This window comes from Pezoporus occidentalis, unplaced genomic scaffold (assembly GCF_034315485.1).
Source record: "Pezoporus occidentalis ecotype Australia unplaced genomic scaffold, CSIRO_AGI_Poc_V1 ctg145, whole genome shotgun sequence".
In the NCBI taxonomy this organism is placed as follows: domain Eukaryota; kingdom Metazoa; phylum Chordata; class Aves; order Psittaciformes; family Psittacidae; genus Pezoporus; species Pezoporus occidentalis.
The window spans coordinates 1-22,961 of NW_026913263.1; the positions used below are offsets into that span (position 1 = coordinate 1).

Here is a 22,961-nt window from a genome sequence, read left to right on the forward strand (position 1 = left end):
GGGCACCGCTCTGGCCTACCCTGCCCCAGGCCTGGGAGCCAAGCCCTTAATGTTCCTGCTTCCCCCTGTAGCCACCAGTGCCGGCCCAGAGCTTGCGGGTCCCAGCACTGCCGGCCCAGCAGCATCGGGGCAGTCTCCTGGACCTCTGCAACTGGAGTTCAGCAGCCCCAGCCCCAGCAGCCGGGCAGCATCGGGCCACAGTCCGGATCCTCAGACACAGGAGACCAGCAGCCCCAGCAGCACAAGAAGACAGCGGCCATCAGCGTCATCCCGTGGCTCCAGAACACGTCAAAGAGACAGCGCCTCAAGACCCACGGGGCCCGTGCGGGTGCGAGACCGCTCCTGCTCACAACGCCGAGCCCAAACTCCCAACACGCGGCGCAAAAGACGCCGTTAGAGCAGCCACGCGCCAGCACCACGTGCATAGAGGAGCGCACGCAGACGGGCTGTGTCGGGGCTACCCCAGCGCTCCCAAACACGTGCTAGCAGCTCTGCAGCAGTGACAGTCAGGAGTCATCAGGGAGCGGCAGCTGCAGCACTGACAGACAGCGGCAGCAGCTCCATCCCCGCTAGCCCCACGTGGGTGCGAGACAACTCCCACTTGCAAGATCGGGCCCAGACTCCCGACGCGCGGCCTGGACACCTCAGTGGCACCAACCGTGTTTCATCTCTGAGCGAGCACTGTGATCCCCCTCTACCGGCACAATAAAGGTGGCCCTTCAGCTCTGGACTGGGAGATTCCAGGCTCCTTGGTTGGCTTCCTCCTCCCCTGCCTTTCTCAAGGGGCAGCATGAGCGACTGCGCCCAGAGCACTATCCTCTCCAAGGGGTTGGCAGCCCCTTCCCAAGACTTTCCTCTTCGCTGGTCGCCCTTGGCTGGCTGCCCAGCGCCTTGGCTGTGGGTTTCGGGCCTTGTGAGCCTCGCAGCCGGCTCAGTTTTCTGCTGCACGTCCGCACCCTGTCCCGTTACCCAGGCTCTGCCCTCGAGCCCTCAGCACCTTCCACACCGCAGCGCGCCCAGCGGGGCCTCCTGTCTCCCGGCAACGCGTGCCCCGCCCGCTCTTCCGCCCGTCCGCACGGCACGGCCCTCGCGGCTTTCCGTAGAGCCGCGTTGCGGCGGGGTTGCCGCGGCGGGGCTTTTGGTGAGTGGGGCGGGCAGCGGGCCTAGCCCTTTCCTGTCGGTTCCTGTCCCCCCCCCTGCGCCTGTACCTATCCCCGCCATTCCGGGTCCCCGCTGGGCCCTGCCGGGGGCTGCTTTTGCAGCCACGTGCTTCGGGCAATGGCCTATCTCGGGGGGTGTCGTGCGGTGTTGTGGGGGGACACATCATTTCTGGTTTCGGAGGTTGTCGCCAGGTGTGGGGGCTCCCCCGGGTCGTGAGTGTGCGTTTGTGGGCATGGGGAGTGCTGCCGGGGCTGAGGGGTGTCTGTGGCTGCCGGCTGCCAGGTTTAGGGGTGTCTCTGGGTTTCGGGGTGTTGGTGGGCTTGCAGCGTGCTGCAGGCTTCAGGGATGTTGCCGTCTGTGGGATGTTCCTGGGTTTAGAGTCGGTTCCTGGCTTTGGTCACTACTGCCCAGTATTTGTGGTTTGGGGGTGCTGCCAGGCTGGGGGTGCCACAGAGCTTGTAGTTTACACGGAGCAGGTTTCCGAGCTGGCTCCCGGATGGCTTCTCCCCTCTGCCCTGCGAGAGTGGGAGTCCTCGGTCACCAGCTGCTGGACAAAGCTGTGTTTTCTGGCCCAGCTTCTCAGCCTCCTCACCTGCCTCCACTCAGCTCAACTTAAGGTCTGGCTTTCCCTGTGTTGTCTGTTGTGTCCTCCTGCTGGAAACTGCTTTCTGTTTGTTGCCCAGATGAGGGAGTTTAACCCGCGGCCAGGCTCAGAGCTGGGTGTCTTTGCTGGAGCTGCCGGGGCCGATTTTGTGAATTTTACATGGCTCTAATGTGTGTTCCCCCAGTCTGCCCTTTCTCTGACCTGTTGAAGCCAGCTTCTGCACCAGCCAAAAGAAACCCAAACCCTGGAAGTGCAGCAGTGCCAGGAATGCCCCTTGTACGGTGCCAGTGTGGCCATGATTTGCTCTCTGCCTGGGCATTCAGGCTGTGTGAACAGCGTGGGTACCGAACTGGCTGCCCTTGGGAAGAGCTGGTAGTGCTCCTTGCTACCCCTCAGGTGTTTTTAACATGTTCTGACAGAGGTGAAACCACATCTGTCACATTTAAGGTACTTATAGGATAGCACACGTTGTACTGTCTGCTCTGCTTTAGTATTAAATGATGTGTTTCTGTTTATAGTTTAATTGTTCTCTTGCTTGTTTTGGGTCTCTGATGCCCATCAGTCAGGGCCATTGATCCTGTCTGGTATTTGCTTTGCTACTGTATAGCCTTGACAGTGGCACAGGAGGGACGCTGAGCAGTGCTGCTGCACTGTTGGATGCTGTGGTGGCCCTGAGGAAAGGGGTTTTGGTAAATCCTCTCCTGGGTCTAGCTGAAACTCAAGCGATCTTCTGCCAGTGGAGCTGCCGAGGCACTTTTGTCACTTCACAAGTTCACTAACTTTTCTTGGGTTCACCTTAGCTTCAGCTCTGTTTGAGATTGCCAGCAAGCCTTTAATTGTGGCAGCCTTTGCTCCTGTTGCATCTTCCTGTTGGTCTGCATGCCACAAAGCATTTTGTCAGCAGCTGTCTAGTGATTGAGAGACTTCCCATGATGGTCGGCTGCTGAGGCAGTCAGGAACATGAGAGGGGTGTAACATAACCTTCTGAAGCTGGGTGGAACTAGCACCTTGAATTTATTCTTTCTGTCCTGGCACATGATGTCAGATCAGCTCTGATAGCTTACTTTGCATTCCCGTGATACCAGGAAGGGTCATGAATCTTTAGTCTCATGGTAGGTTTTCAGATGTAAACCCTTCTGTGTATTTCTACCAGCGTCTGCTTTTGTCCATAAAAAGGCATCAGCTGGGCCTTTGGTTTTGTAGTCAGTGGCATTGTTTTGTAGTCCAGTTCATCCAGCTTATATCAAGTTAGGTATGAGGAAGAAGCTCTGTACTGTGAGGGTGATGAGGCACTGGGTCAGGTTGCTGAGAACAGTGGTAAATGCCCCATCCCTGGCAGTGGTCAAGGCCAGGTTTAACAGGGCTTGGAGCAGCCTGATCTAGTGTGAGGTGTCCCTGTTTGTGGCAGGGGGTTGGAACTGGGTGAGCTTTAAGGTGTTTTCTAACCCAAACCAGTCTGTGATTCTGTGATTCTATGATCTGCATTTGTCTCATTCCTTCTCCCTCTCTCTCCGTTTTGGGTAGCATAATAATCTATCTGTTAAACAGAATATTAACCAGGTGCATGTGTCTCTCTTAATAGAGTGGGAGAGGAAGGCAGAGTTGTCTCATCAGGACATGAGTAGCAGTGCCATGCGGTGACCAGTTGTGGTGGTGTTTGGCAGCTGTGGTAGCTGCGGCCCTGTGCTGGCTCAGTGGTTCTAGCTCAACCTTGGTGCAGAGGTTGCCTCTTTCTGGCCTGGTTCTGCCTGTGCCCTTGGTTGAAGTCGTGTCTGTGTTGTTGTCTGGAGTGTGGCTTCATACGTTGTTCTGCTTTGGGAAGATTTTGGGTTGTTGGATGGGTGGGGCTGAGGGCAGAGTTGGCAGTTAGTTGGCTTTGGTCTCCTGTATGATGATGTCAGTGCAAGGACTTTGGCTATATTTTGACTTACCCCTGCTGTTAAATCCAGGTACATCAGCATCCGAGAAAGGAAGAAGACTAAAGGCAGCATCCTCCCCAGCCAATTCTGTTCTAGGCTTCTGTCTGTCTTACGTCCACTCTGGAAGTGGTGCCTGTATAGAATGACGTCAAAAGGTGCTGGAACTTCTTTCTCGAGGAAGAACTACAGGCTGAGCACCGAGCCAGAGAAGTCCAAGGTTACAGGTATGGGCCTGTATGTGCTGGGTAAAAGCAGGACCACTGTGGACCCGGTGAGCAGCCCTTGCCTCACTTGAGATCAGCTGCCTTCCAGTTGCAGTTACCTTGCTGATGTGAGGTGTGGTGAAGCTGAAACTGAGTAAGTTCGTGAACTGAGATTTTGGGAGGGACATTCCTGTAGTAACAAGGACTTCAAAAAGTCCTGTTATGGTGCTGTTTCTTTGACACACAGCCCTGTCTTGTGAGGCTGGAGAATGTTGTTGCCTGCCTTCATCCATCTGATTTTGGGAGTTCCCCTTCCAGGATGAACAGCTTGTCAAGTTCTCATATTAATCCTTTTCTGGGAAATTTTGGTACCTGCTAGGCAGTCTGTTTTCTCTTGGACTCACCAATCCATCAGAATTGTGCTTATGAGACCACAAATCTGTCAAAGGAGACCACAGATTTGAGGGCACTGTTGCACCAGTGGGATTCCTGAGGATGTAGTTCCACTTGTGGGGACCAACTTAGAGCCTCCCATTTGCTATAGTAGAGCAGCTCAAATTGGAAAGAGCCCTTGTTGAGGAGATGCGCCCGATAAATGCAGACTCCGGGGCTGCTGGTGAAGACAGTGAGATGAGAACTGACTTCTTGAAGCTGTGTTTTCCACTGTGTTATCTGCAAACTTGAATATGATTTTCCCATAGTTACCAGTTTCTTGCTTATAAGTGAAACTAATGTTTGAGTTTGCCTCCTGCCTCCCTCAGCTCATTTCCTTCCTGTTTTTCACAAGGGATCGTGAACAGTAGGCTGCTGAATGATTACCTGCATTGTGTCTTTACCAGTGCTGATGGGAACCAGCCTGCAGCTGCTTACAGGTATTGGACTTCTCATTCACTAGATAGCAAGTGATGCTGTATCAGTGCCCAGCTATATACAGCACTGTGGTGGAAGGAAAGGTATTTTAGTGCCACACAGTGATATTTGTTATAAGTACAGCAGCCCTGAGGTATAGAAATGATTCTTGGGTTTCATCTTTTAATAGCTTTTTCAAATTGCGGGGCTTGCTAGGAAGGATTCTTCAGATTTGTTTTTGCATGAAAAAAAAACCAACCCATACACAAAATCTCTAGGCAATTTTCCTGAGATAAACAGGCAGATAGGCATTCTCTTGATTGTTTCTGTTCTGTCTTTACTTGTAAGGAAGTACAAAATGCCCAGGCTCTAGGTACAGGAATGAAAAACAGGTTGTCAGTGCCCTGTAAACTAAAGTCAAGGCTATTACTGATATATAGAATACCATGCATTTCTCAGGCTGTGGAACTGTTGATACTTTTATTATTAGGAGTCAGCAAAGGAAAAGAATCACAAAATTCCTGTTTAGTGTCTGTTTTCTTTTACTTGTTTTCAGTTCTTCACCTTATAGGCCAGAAACTTGTAGCTTTGGATGAGAAAAATTTCCCTTGCATTTAGCTGCTTTGCCTGAGGCAAGTCAGACAGGTTCAGGGAAGGCAGAGCAAGGTAGGCCTGTTGTTCCTGCTGGTTGGCTGTGCTGCAGTGGCTGGGCTCACATTCCAGGGGCTATACTTAGTACTGCCAGCTCAAATGTGAGCTCAGAGCTGCTAAAAATAGCTGTTGGCCTTCTCCACTCTTGGAGAGCGAGGCTTATGGCAGGGGTTTGCCACGAGCTCTCCTGCCAGCTGGAATATTCCATCTGCCTGAGTGTTTTGGTTTTCAGTATTTTGAATTTCTTTCCCTGGTGATTAATGCCTTGAAAGCTCAGAACTGATAGTTTGTTGGATTGGTCTCTCGCTTTCTGTTTTCTTTCCTTTCTTCCTTCCAGCCTATTGCCTAGACTTGGCTATTTGGTAGAAAGGCCAGTAGCAGTCAAATAAATCTTGAAATAACATCTGCCATATGAGAGAAATTTTATTGTGTGACATCTTGTCTTCAGAGGCCTAAATTCCTCACAGAGGAGCTCATTGCAGACATCTCTCTGGCTGGCTCTTCTCCTTCCAGAACTCCTGCTCCATGCTAGCTTCTGATGAAACTGCTCCATGGAAGGCACCCTCTCTCATGGCAACCCAAACTGATTTTTTGATTCCACTTCTGTGCATCTTCACATCCATCAGGCTTTCAAAAAGTCTCTCACCACAGTCTTAGGAAAAGCTCTAGTCCTGCAGAAGTGGGACATTGTTCCACAGATGGAAGTGCAAAGTGATGTATTGAAAGGGGAACAGCCTCAATATTGTGAAAAAATGGTGCGCCCTGGGCTGATCTTTACTGTAGTGGAATGAGATTGGGATGACATACTGTCAGGAAAAGAAAATAGGAAGTCAGGAATTGTTAGGAAAGGGATAAGGAGAATCATCATGAGTAAATTTGTGGTTTACCCTCATCTCGAGTACCGTATCATTTTCATCTTGCCAGATCCAAAAGGGTATTTTCATGCTGCAGGGGTTTTGAGGAAGGATGAGTCAGGTGTCTAGGATGGCTCTTTTACAAGGAACAGCTAAATGAACTAGCCTTGAAGACAAAGAACTAGACGAGGGCAGTATGAGAAAGTACTCTAAAGTAGTGGCCCAGAGAGGGTGCATGAGAGAATTCTCAGTATGCAAACAAAATTGTTCTGGCTGTTGCCCAAGCATGCTTTCTTACTGCCACAAAATACTCCTGAGCAAACTGAAGACTCTAAGATTCTTTGTTAGCTGCTTTGCTTGTTCCTGCTATATTGAATCCTCGGTTCACTTATTGCCCCGATGTGGTGAGCAGCAAATTCCCCTGATTCGTCACAAGAAATACAGATCAATGGAACTTCCAGTTCATGTCTCACAGCACAGGACTGTGTGGTCACGTGTGTGGGCTGCAGCTCTTTAAAACTGGGAGACAGAGTTTTCTGAATAGCTCCTGTGCATGTGTATTCCCCAGAAAACACCTGACGTTCCAGAACCTGCAGGAGCACCTTGACCGGTTGCTAGCAGAGAAGAGTGGCTCTGAAGACAGTCGAGGTAGGAGACACCGCGTGTCTGGTTTGCACTTTCTGCTTGTACTGCTTAGTTGGGAGGACAAGTTGTATCATGAAAGGCAGTTCTCTGAGTGAGCCTTGTTCTGCTCTCCTGTGCTCTAATTTACTGTACCTTTAAATCCTGCCTGTGAGGGGCTCATCAGCCATCCTTGGAGCAGGTATGCTGGTGGAAGCAGGGGGTGTATTTTCAGGTGAAAATGCCTGGAAAAACAGTTTGGGGACAAATGTTGAAGGTATTTCACTGGTAATGAGAAGCAGAGCCGTTGCTGTGACCAGCAACATGCAGTGTTTTCCTCAGTGGGAAATGCAGAGGCTTGTTGACAATTGTACATATTGGTCTCCACTGTAAGTATTCCCTTTAGGCCTCAGGCTGTTGCCTGTATTCTTGCTAGCATCCATTTCCCTGAATGAGTCAGGATGTGGCAGGATGCAACCTGGCTCCTCTCTTAAAAAGAACTTTTCTTGCTGGCTTCAATCAAAGTGTGATATGTTGGCGAAATATTTGGCTCAGAGTTTAGTTTGGTCTTTAAATTTTGCCAAAGTAAGATTTTGATGTGATGTGGAAAACTTAGCATATGTCCTGCATGTTGCATAGCTAAGACCTTGTGTGTTGCTGTGAAAACCTCCTTTTAAATGTCACTGGTGTCTCCTTTCCAGAGGTTCTCATGGGTAATGCTAGCTTAGTTTTCTTCCACTGCAGCAGAATCCAGGTGCTCTTGTAGGTTTACCTGGAGACACTCATCAGCTGTACTGCTAAATCCTGCACAACTTTCCCTAAGGTTTTTTTCTGCAACTCTTGTTTCAGATCAGGTAGCAGAGGGCCGGCTTGGTCCATCTACTGTGGTGTTGGACCACACAAGTGGTTTTGAGGGGCTTCTGCTGGTGGATGATGACTTACTTGGGGTGAGTGTGGTGCTGGGGGCAGCAGAAAATGGTCTTGTGGAACTAAAAGCACTTGGGGTTTCTTGGTTTGTTCTTCATAACAGATCCCTGTCATTGGCTTTGTAGTGTGTTGTAAATGGAGTCTACCCAGAAGGCTGCAGGATCCTGAAGGAAATGAGCTCTTCTGGGTCTATCAGTACCCCTAAATCTCAGCAAGCTCTGAGTGGAGCTGTGAGGGATTGAAAGGTTTACCCTGGTCCAAGGGCTTGCTGAAGAGTTTGCTGTAAGCAAAGGCCAGCAGTCAGCTTTCCTGCCCAGACTTTCAGCAGACTGCTTCTTCCTTCTCTTCTGGTGGCGAGAGGCTGAAGCTGAACCTGTCCTTTCTCCTTTGTTTCCACTGGCTTGCTGCTTGCTCCTTAGGTGGTGCTCCTCATGCAGTAAATCAGTGGAAAGAATCCACTGGAGTGTAATCCTTTCCTACTTGATCGATTTCTGCACTCCTTTCACCCCTTCACTGAGAACAGTGTTCCTGTGCTCATTCCCTCCTTAATCAGTGTATCATTTTTTACTTCTAGCAGGGGAGGCTGCCCTGGTCTCCCTTTTCCCTTTGACCACCTGCTGTAGCTTACCTTGGCTGTACCTAGAATTTACCCTCATGCTGGATCAGGCTGACTTGCCTGTGATTTCCTTGTTGCTACCTTCACCTCTTCTTCATGGTCTGTTATGTTACCTGCCATTCCTCTGCCTTTAGTCTGGATGTCCTGAATCTATAGGGTTTTTCTAAGTTGTCCAGGTTTCAGATGTCTTTTGTATATAATAGTCACTTTTGAATACCTGTCACATCTCAGTAGGGACCTGTCATTCATGACATTGCCTTTGTACTGCTGCCATGTTGCATGCTTCACTGCAGTTCACCGAGTATGGATGAGCTGTGGAAAGGACCTGGATGTCTTCCCAGGGCTCTGAGTACAGCTACTGGGATGGGGAGGATGTTCCATCTCTTTCCTACACTGTGCTTGTGAATAACTCTCCATCTACCTTTTTGCCTGATTCCAAAATATCTTTTGTTTATTGGTCCAGGTGATTGGCCACAGTAATTTTGGGTCCATCAGGGCCACAACGTGCGTGTATAAAGGTAAGGAGATAAACCAGCTATGTGTTGAGAAAAGAACCTGGGAAGAGTGTATGGAGAGTTACACAATTAGAGAGCTCAGGAAATCTTGAATGTGTTTCAGATCTTGAGCCTTCTCTTCCCACCTTCATCCGCTGGCTTTTCCAGGAAGTCAGAAGGATGGAGGATTGTGTGATGCTGGAGCCAAGAGGTGGGAGGGGCATGCTGGGGATGTCTCAAAGCTCCTTTGAGTATCACGTTTATTTCTGTGGGAGCAGCATCAGGTTTGGCTTCTCTGACAATGAGCCAGGCAGCAGGGATTCACTGTGTGGCATCTCTTTCTTTCAGGGAAATGGATTTACGAGGTGCTCATCTCCTCCCAGGGACTCATGCAGATTGGCTGGTGTACTCTCAACTGCAAATTTAATCAGGAGGTAGTGTAACTGCTGCACGTGGCACAGGGTTGCTCTGTGTTCCTCTACTGCTTCTTAGGTCAGTGTGGAGCATTGCATTGGTGCTGTGCTCCTGCCCTGCTGGCATGTGGTGTCCAGCACACACACTAGAAATACAAGATCTGCTGGTTTAGAAATCTTCACTAGACTCTCTGGTCTGTGTTCACAGAGTGGTGCAGGCTGTGAAAGTCTTCTACACTGGGTGTGTTGCTGTGCTTTTGCTGCACATAGCTACAAAGTGTTGACTTTCTGCTGGCATCATCTCTGGAGAGGGTGCGTGTCTGCAGTGCTGGCAGCCAGGCTGTTGGGATGGCCCTCATCAGCTAGTGCTATAGGGTTTTTTTGCCCAGGAGAGGCAGGCCCAGGCCAGCTCTTGGGATGTTTGGTGCTGGAAAGGGATGTCAGGTGCAGTTTCATTAACTTGCCACTCTGCAACATATGAGAGAGGAGGTGATGGTCATTCTTCTGGGCTGCTTTGGCAGAAATTAGAAGTGTAGGATGCCAGTACTCTTCTTCTGACTTCAAAATGAGTAGTAAGTGGTGTATTTCTCTGAGCCACGGATCACAGGCCACTGGATTTATACCTAGAATGAGGGTTTTTCTCAGGTAGAACATGTGTGCTGTCAGCTGATTTGGTCTCCTCCTTAAAGATGCCCTTGCGGTAAGAGGGATCCCCCATGCTTGGTCTGGTCTGAGTCTCCTCTTTGATACTTCGGTGCAGGAAGGAGTTGGAGATACACCAGATTCATATGCATATGATGGAAACAGGGTGCGCAAGTGGAACGTGACTACTACCAACTATGGCAAAGTGAGTAGCCATCCTCCCAGAAACGGGTTGCAGAGGAATCAGAAGGAAACAGGTGGTTTCTGCTCACTGATTCTCCAGGGCCTTGTGGAACACCCTCAAGCTGCCCTTCCTGCTTCACTCTGTTCTTTTAGAGGCTGGGTGCCAGCAATTGTTTGTACTTTAAGGTTGCTGGACATGCTGTCTGGGTGCTTTGTTTAGCAGCCTCAGCAGACTGATTCCCAGCATAGTGCTGCTGTTGGTCTCTGGAAGGTTCTGGTTCTCTGTAGCACACCAGAGGATGATGCAGTGTTGGGAGAAATAAGTGTTTGATCCTGTGCATGTTCCTGTTGCTGGAGGGAAAAAGATCCCAATCAGTGGCTTACATGCAGCTTTCAGAAAATTCAGTGTGAACTGGAGTGAGAAGGAGCTCTCTCTTCTTCAACCCTGAAACCCATGGGATTGGTTGTGTTTCAGACACTCTTTTGATGTGGGAACACCCCGGATATATATTTAACCTTTTCTCTCCCTTTACTGCAGTCTTGGGCAGCAGGAGACATCGTCAGCTGTCTGATAGACCTTGATGAGGGCACCATTGCTTTCTGCTTGTAAGCATTTTTGCCCAGTTGCCTGCTTTGTTGATGTCTGTGTGGTGTGAAACATCAGAGTTTCCTCACTGCTTAGCAGATTGCTGAGCCCTATTTCTGCCCTCTCCCCTTTAAGTTCCTTGGTAGTTCCATCCTGTTGCTTTTCTGCATTACATTCAGAAACCATCTAAATGGGCTGTTGAGTCTCCTAAGTTGAGGTGGGAGCATTTGGCAGAAAGGTGTTCAAGCTACAAAGTTTGCTAGGATTTTGGAGGGGAGGGCATCTCTTTTGATGCTTAATACTACAGCTGGCTGAACCACACTGATAGCTTTTGTGGTTGCTGTAGACCTTGCCTGTCCTAGATTCACAAGGAGCAGTGGAAAGTCTGATGAATCTCTAGCCTCCAACTCCCATGTTCAACGGGAAAGGCCAGGCTGAATAAGAATTGTTCACTGTCCGTAAACTACAGCCTGGACAAGTCAGATGGAATTTAAAACTATTAGTTGCTCCATGTCATCTTTGAGAGAAGAGTAGATTGAGAGCGTTATCCTTCTATCTCCACCAGCATACGTGGATGAGGCCAAAAATCTCACCTGCCTTTCAAATGACCTGCTGGTTATCTTGTAAGGATTTGGGTTGCCCTTGAAGCTTCATGGGCTCTGCACGTTGTTCAGACTCCAGTGCCTACCTGTATGAAAACAGGAGTGTTGATGTGCTTCTCATGGCTGCTACTCAGCAGAGCTGTGGTGTTTGCATGTGTGGCAGATTAAGAGTGATGGGAGGCATGACTGACTGGTGTGTCTGTGTTGCCATGTTGCTGGGAGGGGAAAACAGATACCTGGATTGCCCAGTTGACCTCAAACCCTCCTGTTGTGACTAAAATATTGTGGGTTTTCCTTTTTTCAGGAATGGCATGTCTCTGGGGACTGCTTTTGATAACATCACGAGGGGTGCTGGAATGGCTTACTTCCCTGCCATCAGTCTCTCATTCAAAGAATCCGTGGCTTTTAACTTTGGAAGCCGTCCACTCCGATATCCTTTATGTGTGCAGAGAGGAGGTCTGAGGGGAGAAGAACATGTCCTGAGACCATCTCTGGAAGCTGAAAAATATACATACCTGACTGCAGGTCACTTTCTTCTGTTCGCACTTGTTCCCACGGCAGGGTCATGGAGACAAGAATCAGATACATCCTCAGCTGGAGCAGAACTGCAGGGCACACAAACATGAGTGCTGGTCCCTGACAGCTTCTGAAATGAGCTTTGCTTTCAGCTCTGGATGAGCGACTACTGCTGCAGCCTGGGGCTGCCTGTTCCCAGACACCCTGATCCTTCAATAGTCTCACTGTCCAGTTTGGAAACCCTAATACTGGTGAGCCTCTTGGCCACTGGTCTTTTCTACTTCCTATTCATACGGGACTTCTGGCATGGTATTAGCAATATTGAGGAAGTGGGGATAAGAGCTTGTGGCTTACCATCCATTTAGAAGGCATTGAGGTTTGAACTGTGACTGGGGCATGTGTGGGTATGAAGTAAAATAGAGACTCAGTCTTTTCTTTGCATTAACAAAAGAAGTCCTGAAAGGATCAGATTGCATTTTACCTTAACACTTGCCTACTTATCCAGTGGAAGGTTACTGCCCTTTGCAAGATCCTCCTGCTGCAGACCTAGTGAAGGCTCACAAGCTGCTAGGCTACTTGAAGAATGTGATCCATATTGGAATAGATGTGACAGTAAGCTGTTGTTCCTAGGTGGAACTGTGGGGCACCACACTGGAAAATGTGGTTCTGCACTTCTCAGCACATGCCGACAGCTCAGATGTTTCCACATAGCTGGCGTCTAAATGTTTGTATGCTTTTGCATAAGCTGTGCATGTTGGCTTACAAAATGGGATTCCTAATAGTTCCAGGACTTAATTTAAATCATACTGGGTTTTACTGTTCTCAGTCCTGCGAGGTGTCATTCCCAGTGTACAAGAAGTGGTGTTTGTCAGGGTCAGAACTGTTGGATTTAATTTTGCAGCCTTGAGAGAAGCTTGTTCATATTCTAAACTTTTTACTGCTTTCCTAGTGATGTGGTGAAATTCTGTCAGGTCTGCCTTGAGAACTGTTTTGGCTGCGGCACTGTTGACTTCGAGAGATAATCAGTTTATGCCATCTGCCATGGTTGTGGCTTGAATGGAGACCTGCTTTACTAGTTGACCTCCTCTGCAGGGATTCCCATTTACAACCTGTGAATCATCTACACTTAAAACCCTTTTGGAAAAACCTTATCAAGGTGTATCCATGTGGTTAATAATAGCTGACATCTCTACTGCATGACAGCTCTCCAGAGGCATGAGCCTGACTGCTTTGCCTTCCTGAATTCCCATGTTCAAGGCTTTTACTGCACTCAGCCTGTAAAAACAGTGGCTGCCCTAGCCCTCTGGTTCATTCAGTCACTGGTGACTGGTGGATTGGGCTGGATCCAAGCTGTGTGTTTTCCTGCATTTGTCATTGCAGGAGGGGAAGCTGGTTGAGAAGGACACATCCATGTGGCAGCTGCAAGGAGAACCCACAGTGTTGATTACATTAGCCCACATATTCAATTATTTCTCCCCTCTCCTGGTGAGTTTTATCCATCTATTAAAAGCTTCTGTAGATGCCTGTTACTGTGCTTGCAAGGGGAGATAAACCTCAGCTTTTTCTGGGAGGTGACTGTGCCTTGGAGTACTGTTTACATGGCTCTCTGTCTTAGTGCAAGGTGTATCTGGTGGAAGATGTGCTCATGACCTTCCTGTTAAGCATCCTTGAGCGAGGAGGGGCAGTGGAGTCCCATCCCCTTATTCAGCAGCTGCTGGATCTCATGTGGCTTCTTATGGAGGTGAGTTGCTAGGGTGCTGGTTCTTCCCCAGGGATCACAAGGAAACCCTGGGAAGAGGTTGTGCTGAGGACAGGGTTCAATACTGAATGACTCAATACTGAATGGTAGTGGTGATACTAGCAAAGGGCTTACAAGGCATTTCTAAGCTTCTCCTACTGCCAAAGGAACTGGTTATGTTGAGTAACTTCCTGCTTCTGAGAACATCAAATTTATCAATCAGAAATGAGTTGGTCTCTTAGGTGTTTTTGATCCTTACATGACTGTGGATGTCCTAAATTCCACCATGTGCCCCAGGAGATAGACCACAGTGTGCAGGACTGGGGTGGAAATGGGCACTGCACTTTCACCACCTCCAGCACCACTGGGAAAAAAACCTCCAATTTCCCATGGCCCTTTGTGTGCAAGCTGGATGTGGTCAGTCAAGGGACACTTGTTTGGGGCAGCCTTTACTAGCCACTGGAAAGCTGCTGCTGCTGGAGGGCTGGGGTAGTTACACAGAGCCAATCACTGCCAGAAATCTGCTTGGAGAAAGCATGTCTGTCCTTTGGGGTAACAATTAACAGATGGACAATTAACAGCACTGGACCACTGCTGTTTGGCTATGAGTTAGACTCAAAAAATTTCATCATCACATTTACTTCTCTTCTTTCTGAGTTTGTTCTCAAAGATGGTATGTTTGATAAGCTCCAGAGATATGAAGGTGGGAGACTGCCCAGCTACAGAGGACCCGAGACTTCGGGGGTTTTTTAGGTGATTTTGGGGTTTGTTTTACTAGTGCATGTTTTCCTGTAGCAAAGCGATGGCACCAACTTCTGCTTGGACTCTCCTATGGAGTCAGGTGGACAGCCACGATGGGTTCAGAGCGCCTGCTTTTTCAGATCTGAAGTGAATGCTTCCCTCCAAGGTCATGCTCTGGGAATTGTCGCTGTTCCCTACTTGATGCTGCTGCTGTTTAATGTGTTTTTTATTTTCTCAGGAGTATGAAGTGCACGAGTGCCTCAAGCAGCTACTGATGTCCCTGCTGCGGGCTTACAGGTTCTCCCCCATCATCCCAGACCTGGGATTACAAGTGAGTTGCACTTCTGAATCCCCAGGAATCTGTGACTAGGCAGCATCTGTTATGTCCCCTTGTCCAAAGGTACATGATGTTTTGGATTTTGCAGTTGTTTGATCTAGAGATGGTGGTTCTGTCACGCTGGATCCGTTGGAGAGTCATAGCCTCTTCTGCAGATGGAGTCACTTTTGCTTTTTCTGTTTCCTTAGATTCACTACCTCCGGCTCACCATAGCAGTCTTGAAGCATGAGAAATCCAGAAAATACTTACTCAGCAATGTTCTGTATCCTTTGTGCCTCTCCCTGCCCTCAATAATGCAGGCCAGGAGGCTTCAAGGATTTGAAGGTCTTGGGAGGCAGAAGCTACCTGTCTTTGAGAAGTCATTTTTAATTGCTCAGGTTTCCCCTGTCAGTCTGACACCATTCTCTACAAGGTCCTGCTTTGAGGAGGTGGAGCAGTGTCATACAGTTCACATCCTAGTCACACAGAGAGCTTCATTTCTACCTGACTGACGTCTCTAATGTCACTAGAGCAAAAATGCTTTCAGAGCAGTCCAGCTGCTGTGATAACTCCCTGGGGCTTCTCCCAGGAGAAAGGGGCTCTTGATCTGGTAGACCTTTGAGTGGTTGTTTGGAAAGGAATCTCTCACTACAGCTCTGGAAACAAACGCTGTATGTTGTCCTGACGTAGCTTCTGTGCTTGCTTTAACTTGGCTGCAGCTTTGATGTGCTCCGTTCTGTTGTATTCTTCTACATTAAGAGCCCACTGCGTGTGGAGGAGGCTGGTTTGCAGGAGCTCATTCCAACCACATGGTGGCCAAACCGCTTCACCAAGGAGGTGAGTAAAGGCACTTCCACTAAGCAGTCTGAAGAAATTCTGTGGCCTGCTGCCCCATCATTTTCTGGCTGAGGAAATTGATTGGCTGATGTTTCCAGCTGCATTAGTACTGGTGCATCCTTCAGAGTTGTGTGAGAGCTATAGCTTGTCCATTGTGCTGTCATCTTTACTGTCACCTTAGAGGAGATGTTTGGAGTGTGTTGCTTAGAACAGAGAAGGGGGGCATTTTCTATAGCAACAGATCTCACAGCATCTAAGAAATTCCAGGTTGACATGGGTATCCTCAAAAGGTCTCCTGCCCTTACTCATTACAAGGCCAGGGAAGGCCTCTTTAGGTGTGCTGCCAGTCACACACTGGTATGTTGTTTCAGGGAGTTTCTGCTCTCCATTTGGCAAGATGTTTTCCCTGTGAAGAATTCTCCTAGTAATCAGTGTCTGTCCCCCAACCAGGGCAAGGAGAATAAGGAAGTGAAGGAGGAAAGTGCTGAGGAGAGACTGAGGCGGCGGGCATATGAGAGAGGCTGCCAGAGGCTGAAGAAACGCATTGAAGGTCTCTGAGGAAGAAGGGAAATTGTCAAGATCCCCAATGTTTTGTTCAGTAAAAGAGACCAACCCTTGAGCTGTTTCTAAATTCCCATCACAATGTGAAGTCCAGTTGTGTTCCTCCCAGGATGGGCTGTGCTGCAGAGGTGGGGGCTAGTCATGCCATTATCTATTAGAGGGTTAAGAGTGCTGGGACCCATGTGGACAGACCTGCAGCATCCCACCACAGGGCCAAACTCGCCTTCAGGGGTATTGTTTATGTGGATGGATTTATTGCTGGGTGGTGGGAGAGAAAATTCTCAGTGATGTGATCAGCTTTCTGCTGGCACCAGTTCTTCCTGGGCCCCTCTGCAGATGAGGTGGCCTTTCTCCTGGGGACATGGTACTGCAGTTGGGGTTAGTATGGGTAGTTACTCTCGAGTGCTTGTTTTCTGATGGCAGATGTTGTCTCCATTTTAGTGGTGGAAGGTCTCCAGGTTCAGATTCTGAAGCTGCTGCTGAACAACAAGGACAGAGGAGGGGTAAGTACTCTGTGAATCTTTCGCTGCAGTATCCCCACATCACAGGACTTTTAAGGCATAGATTTACCACCTGCTTTTCCTCCTGCCAGGGGGAAGCCTCCAGATACATCTTCCTAAACAAATTCCGCAAGTTTCTTCAGGAAAATGCTAGCAATAGAGGGGTAAGTCAGAAGGTCAGCCTTCCCTCAGGCCTCATCTTGAGAGCTCTCTGGCACCTTCAAACTGGGAGCTCAGCCCTTTTGACCAGGCTGCTTCCAGCAATTGATAACTGAGGTCTAGATACGGCAGGAAGTGGGGAGAAGGTCTAAGGGTAGAAGCCAGGCAACTTATCCAAGTCCTATGCAGTCATTTGTAGGAAGGTCGTCCTTGGGCACAGCCTTAGGTGGGAGCTGAATGACCTCCTAAAACCTCTCAGGGAGCACGGCTGTGGAGTGCTCTGCGGCCTGCTGGCTTTGGCATCCTCTTCATTGTCTGGGTAAGGACTGTTCTGGCCCTGGAGCAGTTTCTTGGGCTGCAGGTTTGGGTAGGCATCTGCTGTTGCAGGAAACCCTTTCTTTACCTGCATCTCTGTGTCCGTGATCAGCCCTGTATTTCATGGTGGAGCACATTGTATCCATCCTCCTCTGTCAGACCAGCTTGTTGTTTCAGTGACCAGGACTTTCTAGAGGTGGAAACTGCTCCCTACCATTAGGGCTGGCCTCTCTACCAGTGCTGGATTCTAGAGACGCTAGCAAGGCTGAAAGCACCAGAGTTTCTGCTTGTACCATATGTCCACTGGGAATAAGATGAACTTTCACACCTATCCTGATGGCTGAACTCTCATTCATGCCCTAGAACTTGACTGTGTTGTGCCCGCCAGAGTACATGGTGTGCTTCCTGCACCGCCTTATTGCTGCCCTGCGTTTCTTCTGGGATGGCCACAAGGCGAAAAGCCCAGCCACAGTGAGCAGTGAAGGTAAGGCCTGGAGGAGAAGCTTTGAAGGCATTTCTGTGGTTAGGACAAGGCTTACGTCTTGGCAGTGCTCTCCAAGATGCTGGAAATGTTCTGTTTCTCATGGGTACCTGAGCTTTCTGTCACCCTATTTCCATAGTTCCCGGTCACCCTGGGAAATTCCTGTGTGCAGACCTATTGCAGTAAACATCCAGACCTGAGGCTTGCAAAGGGGCACCTCTACTGTTTGCTGTTTCACCTTGTCTGCTCTGGAGCAGAGTCCAGTATTGATTATGGGTCTATAGAAGGGCAGCTCAATGATCCCATAGTCAAAGTTTAGGGGAAGATATTTGTCTGGTTTTGTGATTCCCAGACAGTGGGATTAAGGGGAAACCAAATCAGTGCCAGTTGCTTTCCCATTCTCAAACCCTACCTTGCCTGTCCTGCCATGATCTGCTTGGCACTCCCTTTTCTTTCTTTGGGCTGGCCTTTTCTTAAGAGTCAGTAAGTGCCTTAATAATTCCTGTGGGACTAAGTGACAGAGCTAGAGTAGCCAGATGGAGAGCTGACGGAGTTTCTGATGATCCAGTTTCCTCCAGTGACTGTTGCTGGGAGGGAGGAAGTGCTGGGAGGTTTGTTGTTAATGGCCATGGGTTACTTCTGTTTCTGCGTGGATCTAATGCTTGTTTCACTGTGGAAATCACCTCTGCCTTAATGGCTTGTGCTTTGTGACAACAAAAGTTGTCACTGAATATTAGTCCAGGCTGGGCCCTGGGGTCTGTCACAGGAGAACTTACATGTCTGTGTGGATCCTGAGTATGTGACTCATGGAAGAATCAAATCTCTGCTTTAGAGGCGTATGTCCCTCCTCAACTGTTCTATAATGGCAAGGTGGATTATTTTGACCTTCAGCGACTTGGAGGACTCCTGTCTCATCTTAAGAAGACTCTGAAAGGTAAATGGTCTTACTTCCAATAGCTGCATCCAGGTCCTGGCTGGAGTTAATTCAAGAGACATCCCAGGGAGAGAGGAAGCTGCGGATAGTGAATTGTGTTTAAATTTAAGGAAAGGAGATGCAAGTTATGCTGAAGAAGACACATTCCCTCTTGGGTTGAGCATCCTTTAAGTGAACAGTTTACTGTTTATATCCCTGAATGGGGCATATGGCTGGTGGGGCAGAGTCACCTGGAAGTACCCTCTGGTGTGGTGCTCTTGCTGCACCATAGCCAAGGGCTGGGAGCTGTCAAAGAGCTGACCATCTGCCTGGCTTTGCTGGGTGTGAAGGATGTCCAGGATTTACTTGCTGTACCACTCAGGGCAAGCAAGAGCAGCCCTGTGTATATACTGCAGCTGTATGGTTGTATGCAGCATGCTACTCACACAATAGACATCCCTTTTGGAAGGTTAGAAACCCCTTGCCATTCCGTTAGACTTGGTTTGTCTCTGGTTTTTGGCTTATGTGCACTTGCCTGTAGCTCAGATCTCCTTTCCCAGTGTGTTTGCAAGATTCAGAAAATTTTCACTGTCTCAGGTTGCTCCCTGGCTGTTCAAAATCAGATTACTTAACTTGAGAACCATGTCATCTCCTCTGATCTCTAACCAAGGTCTTCCTGGCCAGCTTTAAAGACAAGGCTATAGATTAGAGGACACATTGTTCAGGCTTTGTGCAGCATAGCTATCAGCACAGCCTTCCTCTGAGCTGAGAATGGTTTCTGGTCTAAGTCACAGTCCTAGTGACTCGGGGACATATCATGGGAGAGCATTGAAGAACTCAGTGCTTAAAAATGGTCTCAGTCCCTGAGTTTCCTTCCCTCTGCTAGTTCATTTTGGTCCTGGTGGTTGTCCTCTGGTTCCTCAGTTATTCTATTTGTTGCTGGTAGGACCAGGAACAGAAATGGGTCCTGGGTGAGCAGCACCCATTGCTGCTTTGTCTCTGCTGTGTTAGCAAGGGCAGACCTATTCCACATAAGGAAGCTGGGGGGAAGGTGAGCTTGTTCTGGTACAGCAACCTCCTCTACTGCCAAGAAGCAGGAAAGAGGATGAGCCTACAGCTGTTTTATGGGAAGCAAAGAATGATTCCTGTGTTTACAGCTGCTTTGGTGTGCTCTGTGCAGATGACCTGGCTGCAAAAGCCAATGTGCTAATTGACCCTGCGGAGCTGCAGGCAGTGACTATGGATGATCTCGATGAAGATGAGGAATCAGCAACATCAGCAGCACAAGTGAGCCAGGATTTACTGTAATTCACCTGTGGGTACTCTGGTGCTGGCACAGCAAGCTCAGCCTCTGCCTAGAAAAGCTTTGCCTTAGAAGAAAGCAGAGCCTGGGCCAGGACTCTTAACAGTCCATGGACAACCAAATAAATAGCTTCACTTGCATGAGGGTTGCTGGAGATCAGCAAAGTCCTGGATGCACCAGGTTTGGGCAGTGAAATTTTCTTTGCTCTGCTCTCTCACTACCCATTGATCTACGTACGTCCCTTCCTCTCCATGGCAGGTGTTGGTGCTTGCATTTGAAAGGGTGCAAGACAGCTACAGACAGAGCAGCTTCTTGGTTGCAGAGCTGCTGCTTGTACTTGGCATGTGCCCTTAGAGGAAGGAATATCCATTTGCTACCCTGGCACTGTGGGCCTAGACTTGATAGGAAAGGTACCTGCTCACCTTCCAGTGACCACTGCTCATCTTTACCAACATCTTTGCAGGGATAAGGGAGGAATAGTGGGCAGCCAAACAGCTAGAACTGTTTCTTCTTCAATTCCAGTCCCAGCGTCCCTCTGCTGCCCTCGCCATTGGAGGAGCTCTTGCCAGACCTGGCTGGCTCAGCTCCCCCACTTTAGGCCGTGCCAACCGCTTCCTCAGCACAGCAGCCGTCAGCCTGATGAACCCACGGCGGCCTCTTGGAGCTCTGGAGAAGATTAAAGTGCGCACCCTAAGTGTGGAGCAGCGGACGGAGGAGGACAGTGAGTACCTCTGCTGCATGCTAGCGTGGCCCAGGTGATCCCTGGGAGAATGGCATCTTCCAGCTCCCAGTATTCTCAAGAGGAATGCAATCTGTTTACTTCCAGCTTTGCTGACACCCACAAGTCCATAGTTAACTAATTTGTCATCCTGAACATGACACTGGGGATGCTGTCACCTCCTGCATGTTAGGAGATGCTGCCTTGTTTCTGCAAGTGCAGTGAGACTTTGCAGAGAGGTAATCCAGAAAGAGCTGTAGACACACTTGCTTTGAACACAGACAAGCTGGATGATGATGTGTGCAGTAGCAACACCATTGCTGCTATGTTGCGCCAGGCAGGTCTCTGACACATGTGCAGGGCTCAAGAAAGTTGGGGGGAGAAGTGATTCAGAGCAGCCCTGCAAAGAAGGACTTCGGGGTATTGGTTGATGAGAAAATGAACATGAGCTAGCAGTGTGTGTTCGCAGCCCAGAAAGCCAACCATATACTGAGCTGCATCAAAAGGAGCATGACCAGCCGGTGAAAGGAGGTGATCCTGCCCCTCTACTCTGCTCTCATGAGACCCCACTTGGAGTACTGTGTACAGTTCTGGTGTCAACTAAGAAAGACACGGAACTGTTGGAACAAGTCCAGAGAAGGGCCACGAAGGGGACTGGAGCACCTCCTGTATGAAGATAGGCTGAGAAAGTTGGGGCTCTTCAGCCTGGAGAAGAGAAGGCTACGTGGAGACCTCATAGCAGCCTTCCAGTATCTGAAGGGGGCCTATAGGGATGCTGGAGAGGGACTCATCATCAAGGACTGTAGTGATAGGATAAGGGGTACCAGGTTCAAACTTAAACAGGGGAAGTTCAGGTTAGATATAAGGAAGAAGTTCTTTACTGTGAGGGTGGTGAGGCACTGAACAGGTTGCCTAAAGAAGTGATAAATGCTCCATCCCTGGCAGTGTTCAAGGCCAGGTTGAACGGAGTCTGGGGTGACATGGTTCAGTTTGTGGTGTCCCTGCCCATGGCAGGGGGGTTGGAACTAAATGATCTTAAGGTCCTTTCCAGCCCACACTATTCTATGATTCTATGGATCTGTTTGAACAGATCCGGCAGGTCAATCTGATGCATGCAGTGAGATGGGAATGGTATGTAAGTGTATCTAGTGAACCACATGGGCTGGGAAGGGACACTGTGTTAGAAAGACACAGCAGGGCTTTGGCTTTAGAGGGGTGCAGGCAGAAGCTGAGGTGCCAGAATGCCTTGCTGAGAATCTCTTTTCTGTCTGGGGAATGCACTGCAGTTGAAGGCAGCCATGGAAACGAGGGTCTCTTACTGGGCAAACCCCCAGAGGAGCCAGATCAGCCCATCACAGAGAACTCTCTCCTAGAAGTCCTGGATGGGATCATCATGATGTACAACCTCAGTGTCCACCAGCAGCTTGGGAAGGTAAGCAGGAATCTATGCCTCTGCAGAAGCATCCATGCTTCTACACTGTTTCCTGCTTATCTGGTGACTGTGTGTCCCCTTTTCTTCTCCCAGCTTCCATGGGGGATCTGGCTGCATGCTTATATGTCTAGGACAAAATTCCTTCATTTGAGGTTGAAATCTGCTGTTTTTCAGATGGTTGGTGTGTCAGATGATGTGAATGAATATGCCATGGCACTGAAAGACACAGAGGAAAAAATCAGCCGCTGCCCAAAGAGGGTAAGTGTCTCTGGATTCCCAGCTTCCTTCTCTAGTAAGCCTCAGTATCTAGCAAAAAGGATGAAGCACACTGGGTGATTTCTAGCCTTGGAGCAGCCTATGTCTTGGATGGGGTAGTAACCTATGCCTGGAGCTGGCAGCTGCATTTCATACTGTGCCAACCGATTGTACCACAGGCTCAAGGAACAAAGGGACTGAAGCAACCACTTCAGCTTCTCCCAGACAAGCCATGGCAGCTTGTAAACTTCCACGTGCTGCAGATAGATGCCTTGGAGATGGTTTCCTGTGGTGGGAACTCTCCAGCGCTGTCCTATTCCAGCTGCAGGAGACAGTGTATCTGATGATGTTAAAAAAGTATCTGACAGTAGGTGACTCTAAAGCTGCTGCCCATCCCGGGCCAGCATCTGCATCAGGCCTTGTAGGCTACTGCTGAGACTGGTAAGTGCTCTTTATAGCACTGATTCCCACTCTCTACATAGAAAGACTGCTGATCACTTTCCCTCCTGCCAATACTCCTTAGCTAGCCCCAAGGTGGTATTTGCTTTTGCATTGTTTGTCCAGCTCTGAAAAAAGAGTGCTATAAATGGCAGTGGCATCTGCCCTCACATCTCTGCACCCTTTTCAGAGGAGAGACATCCATGAGGAACTGCTGAAGAGCCAAAAGGTTTTCTCTGAGAAGCTCAATCACCTAAGCCGACGCCTTGCTTGGATAAACGTCACCATTTATTCAAAGGTGAGTGTAATGTGAGCAGCTCAGGCGAGACCAAACCAGGTGCCTCTGTTTCTGTGCTGCTTGGCTCACATGTCACAAGTGTCATTTTCCCTGGTGTTGGAGCATTACCAGTGAT

General features: G+C 49.0%; 1 protein-coding gene across 1 annotated transcript in view; it reads left to right on the forward strand.

Annotated features, from left to right (window-relative positions):
* Positions 1–1,070: 1,070 nt before the first annotated feature.
* Positions 1,071–22,961, forward strand: part of RNF123 (ring finger protein 123) — a 49,993-nt gene continuing 28,102 nt past the window's right edge. Inside the window, exons 1-26 of the mRNA XM_062610126.1 lie at positions 1,071–1,141; positions 3,715–3,908; positions 4,675–4,759; positions 6,810–6,889; positions 7,712–7,809; positions 8,869–8,923; positions 9,248–9,333; positions 10,073–10,159; positions 10,676–10,743; positions 11,630–11,755; positions 12,339–12,453; positions 13,222–13,326; positions 13,457–13,582; positions 14,559–14,651; positions 14,846–14,919; positions 15,356–15,473; positions 15,924–16,023; positions 16,476–16,537; positions 16,627–16,698; positions 17,372–17,492; positions 18,322–18,423; positions 19,583–19,689; positions 20,228–20,426; positions 21,710–21,855; positions 22,030–22,113; positions 22,739–22,846. Of these exons, the coding sequence (XP_062466110.1) occupies positions 3,827–3,908; positions 4,675–4,759; positions 6,810–6,889; positions 7,712–7,809; positions 8,869–8,923; positions 9,248–9,333; positions 10,073–10,159; positions 10,676–10,743; positions 11,630–11,755; positions 12,339–12,453; positions 13,222–13,326; positions 13,457–13,582; positions 14,559–14,651; positions 14,846–14,919; positions 15,356–15,473; positions 15,924–16,023; positions 16,476–16,537; positions 16,627–16,698; positions 17,372–17,492; positions 18,322–18,423; positions 19,583–19,689; positions 20,228–20,426; positions 21,710–21,855; positions 22,030–22,113; positions 22,739–22,846 (2,499 nt within the window). The 5' untranslated portion in view covers positions 1,071–1,141; positions 3,715–3,826. The remainder of the gene's footprint in view (positions 1,142–3,714; positions 3,909–4,674; positions 4,760–6,809; positions 6,890–7,711; positions 7,810–8,868; positions 8,924–9,247; positions 9,334–10,072; positions 10,160–10,675; positions 10,744–11,629; positions 11,756–12,338; positions 12,454–13,221; positions 13,327–13,456; positions 13,583–14,558; positions 14,652–14,845; positions 14,920–15,355; positions 15,474–15,923; positions 16,024–16,475; positions 16,538–16,626; positions 16,699–17,371; positions 17,493–18,321; positions 18,424–19,582; positions 19,690–20,227; positions 20,427–21,709; positions 21,856–22,029; positions 22,114–22,738; positions 22,847–22,961) is intronic.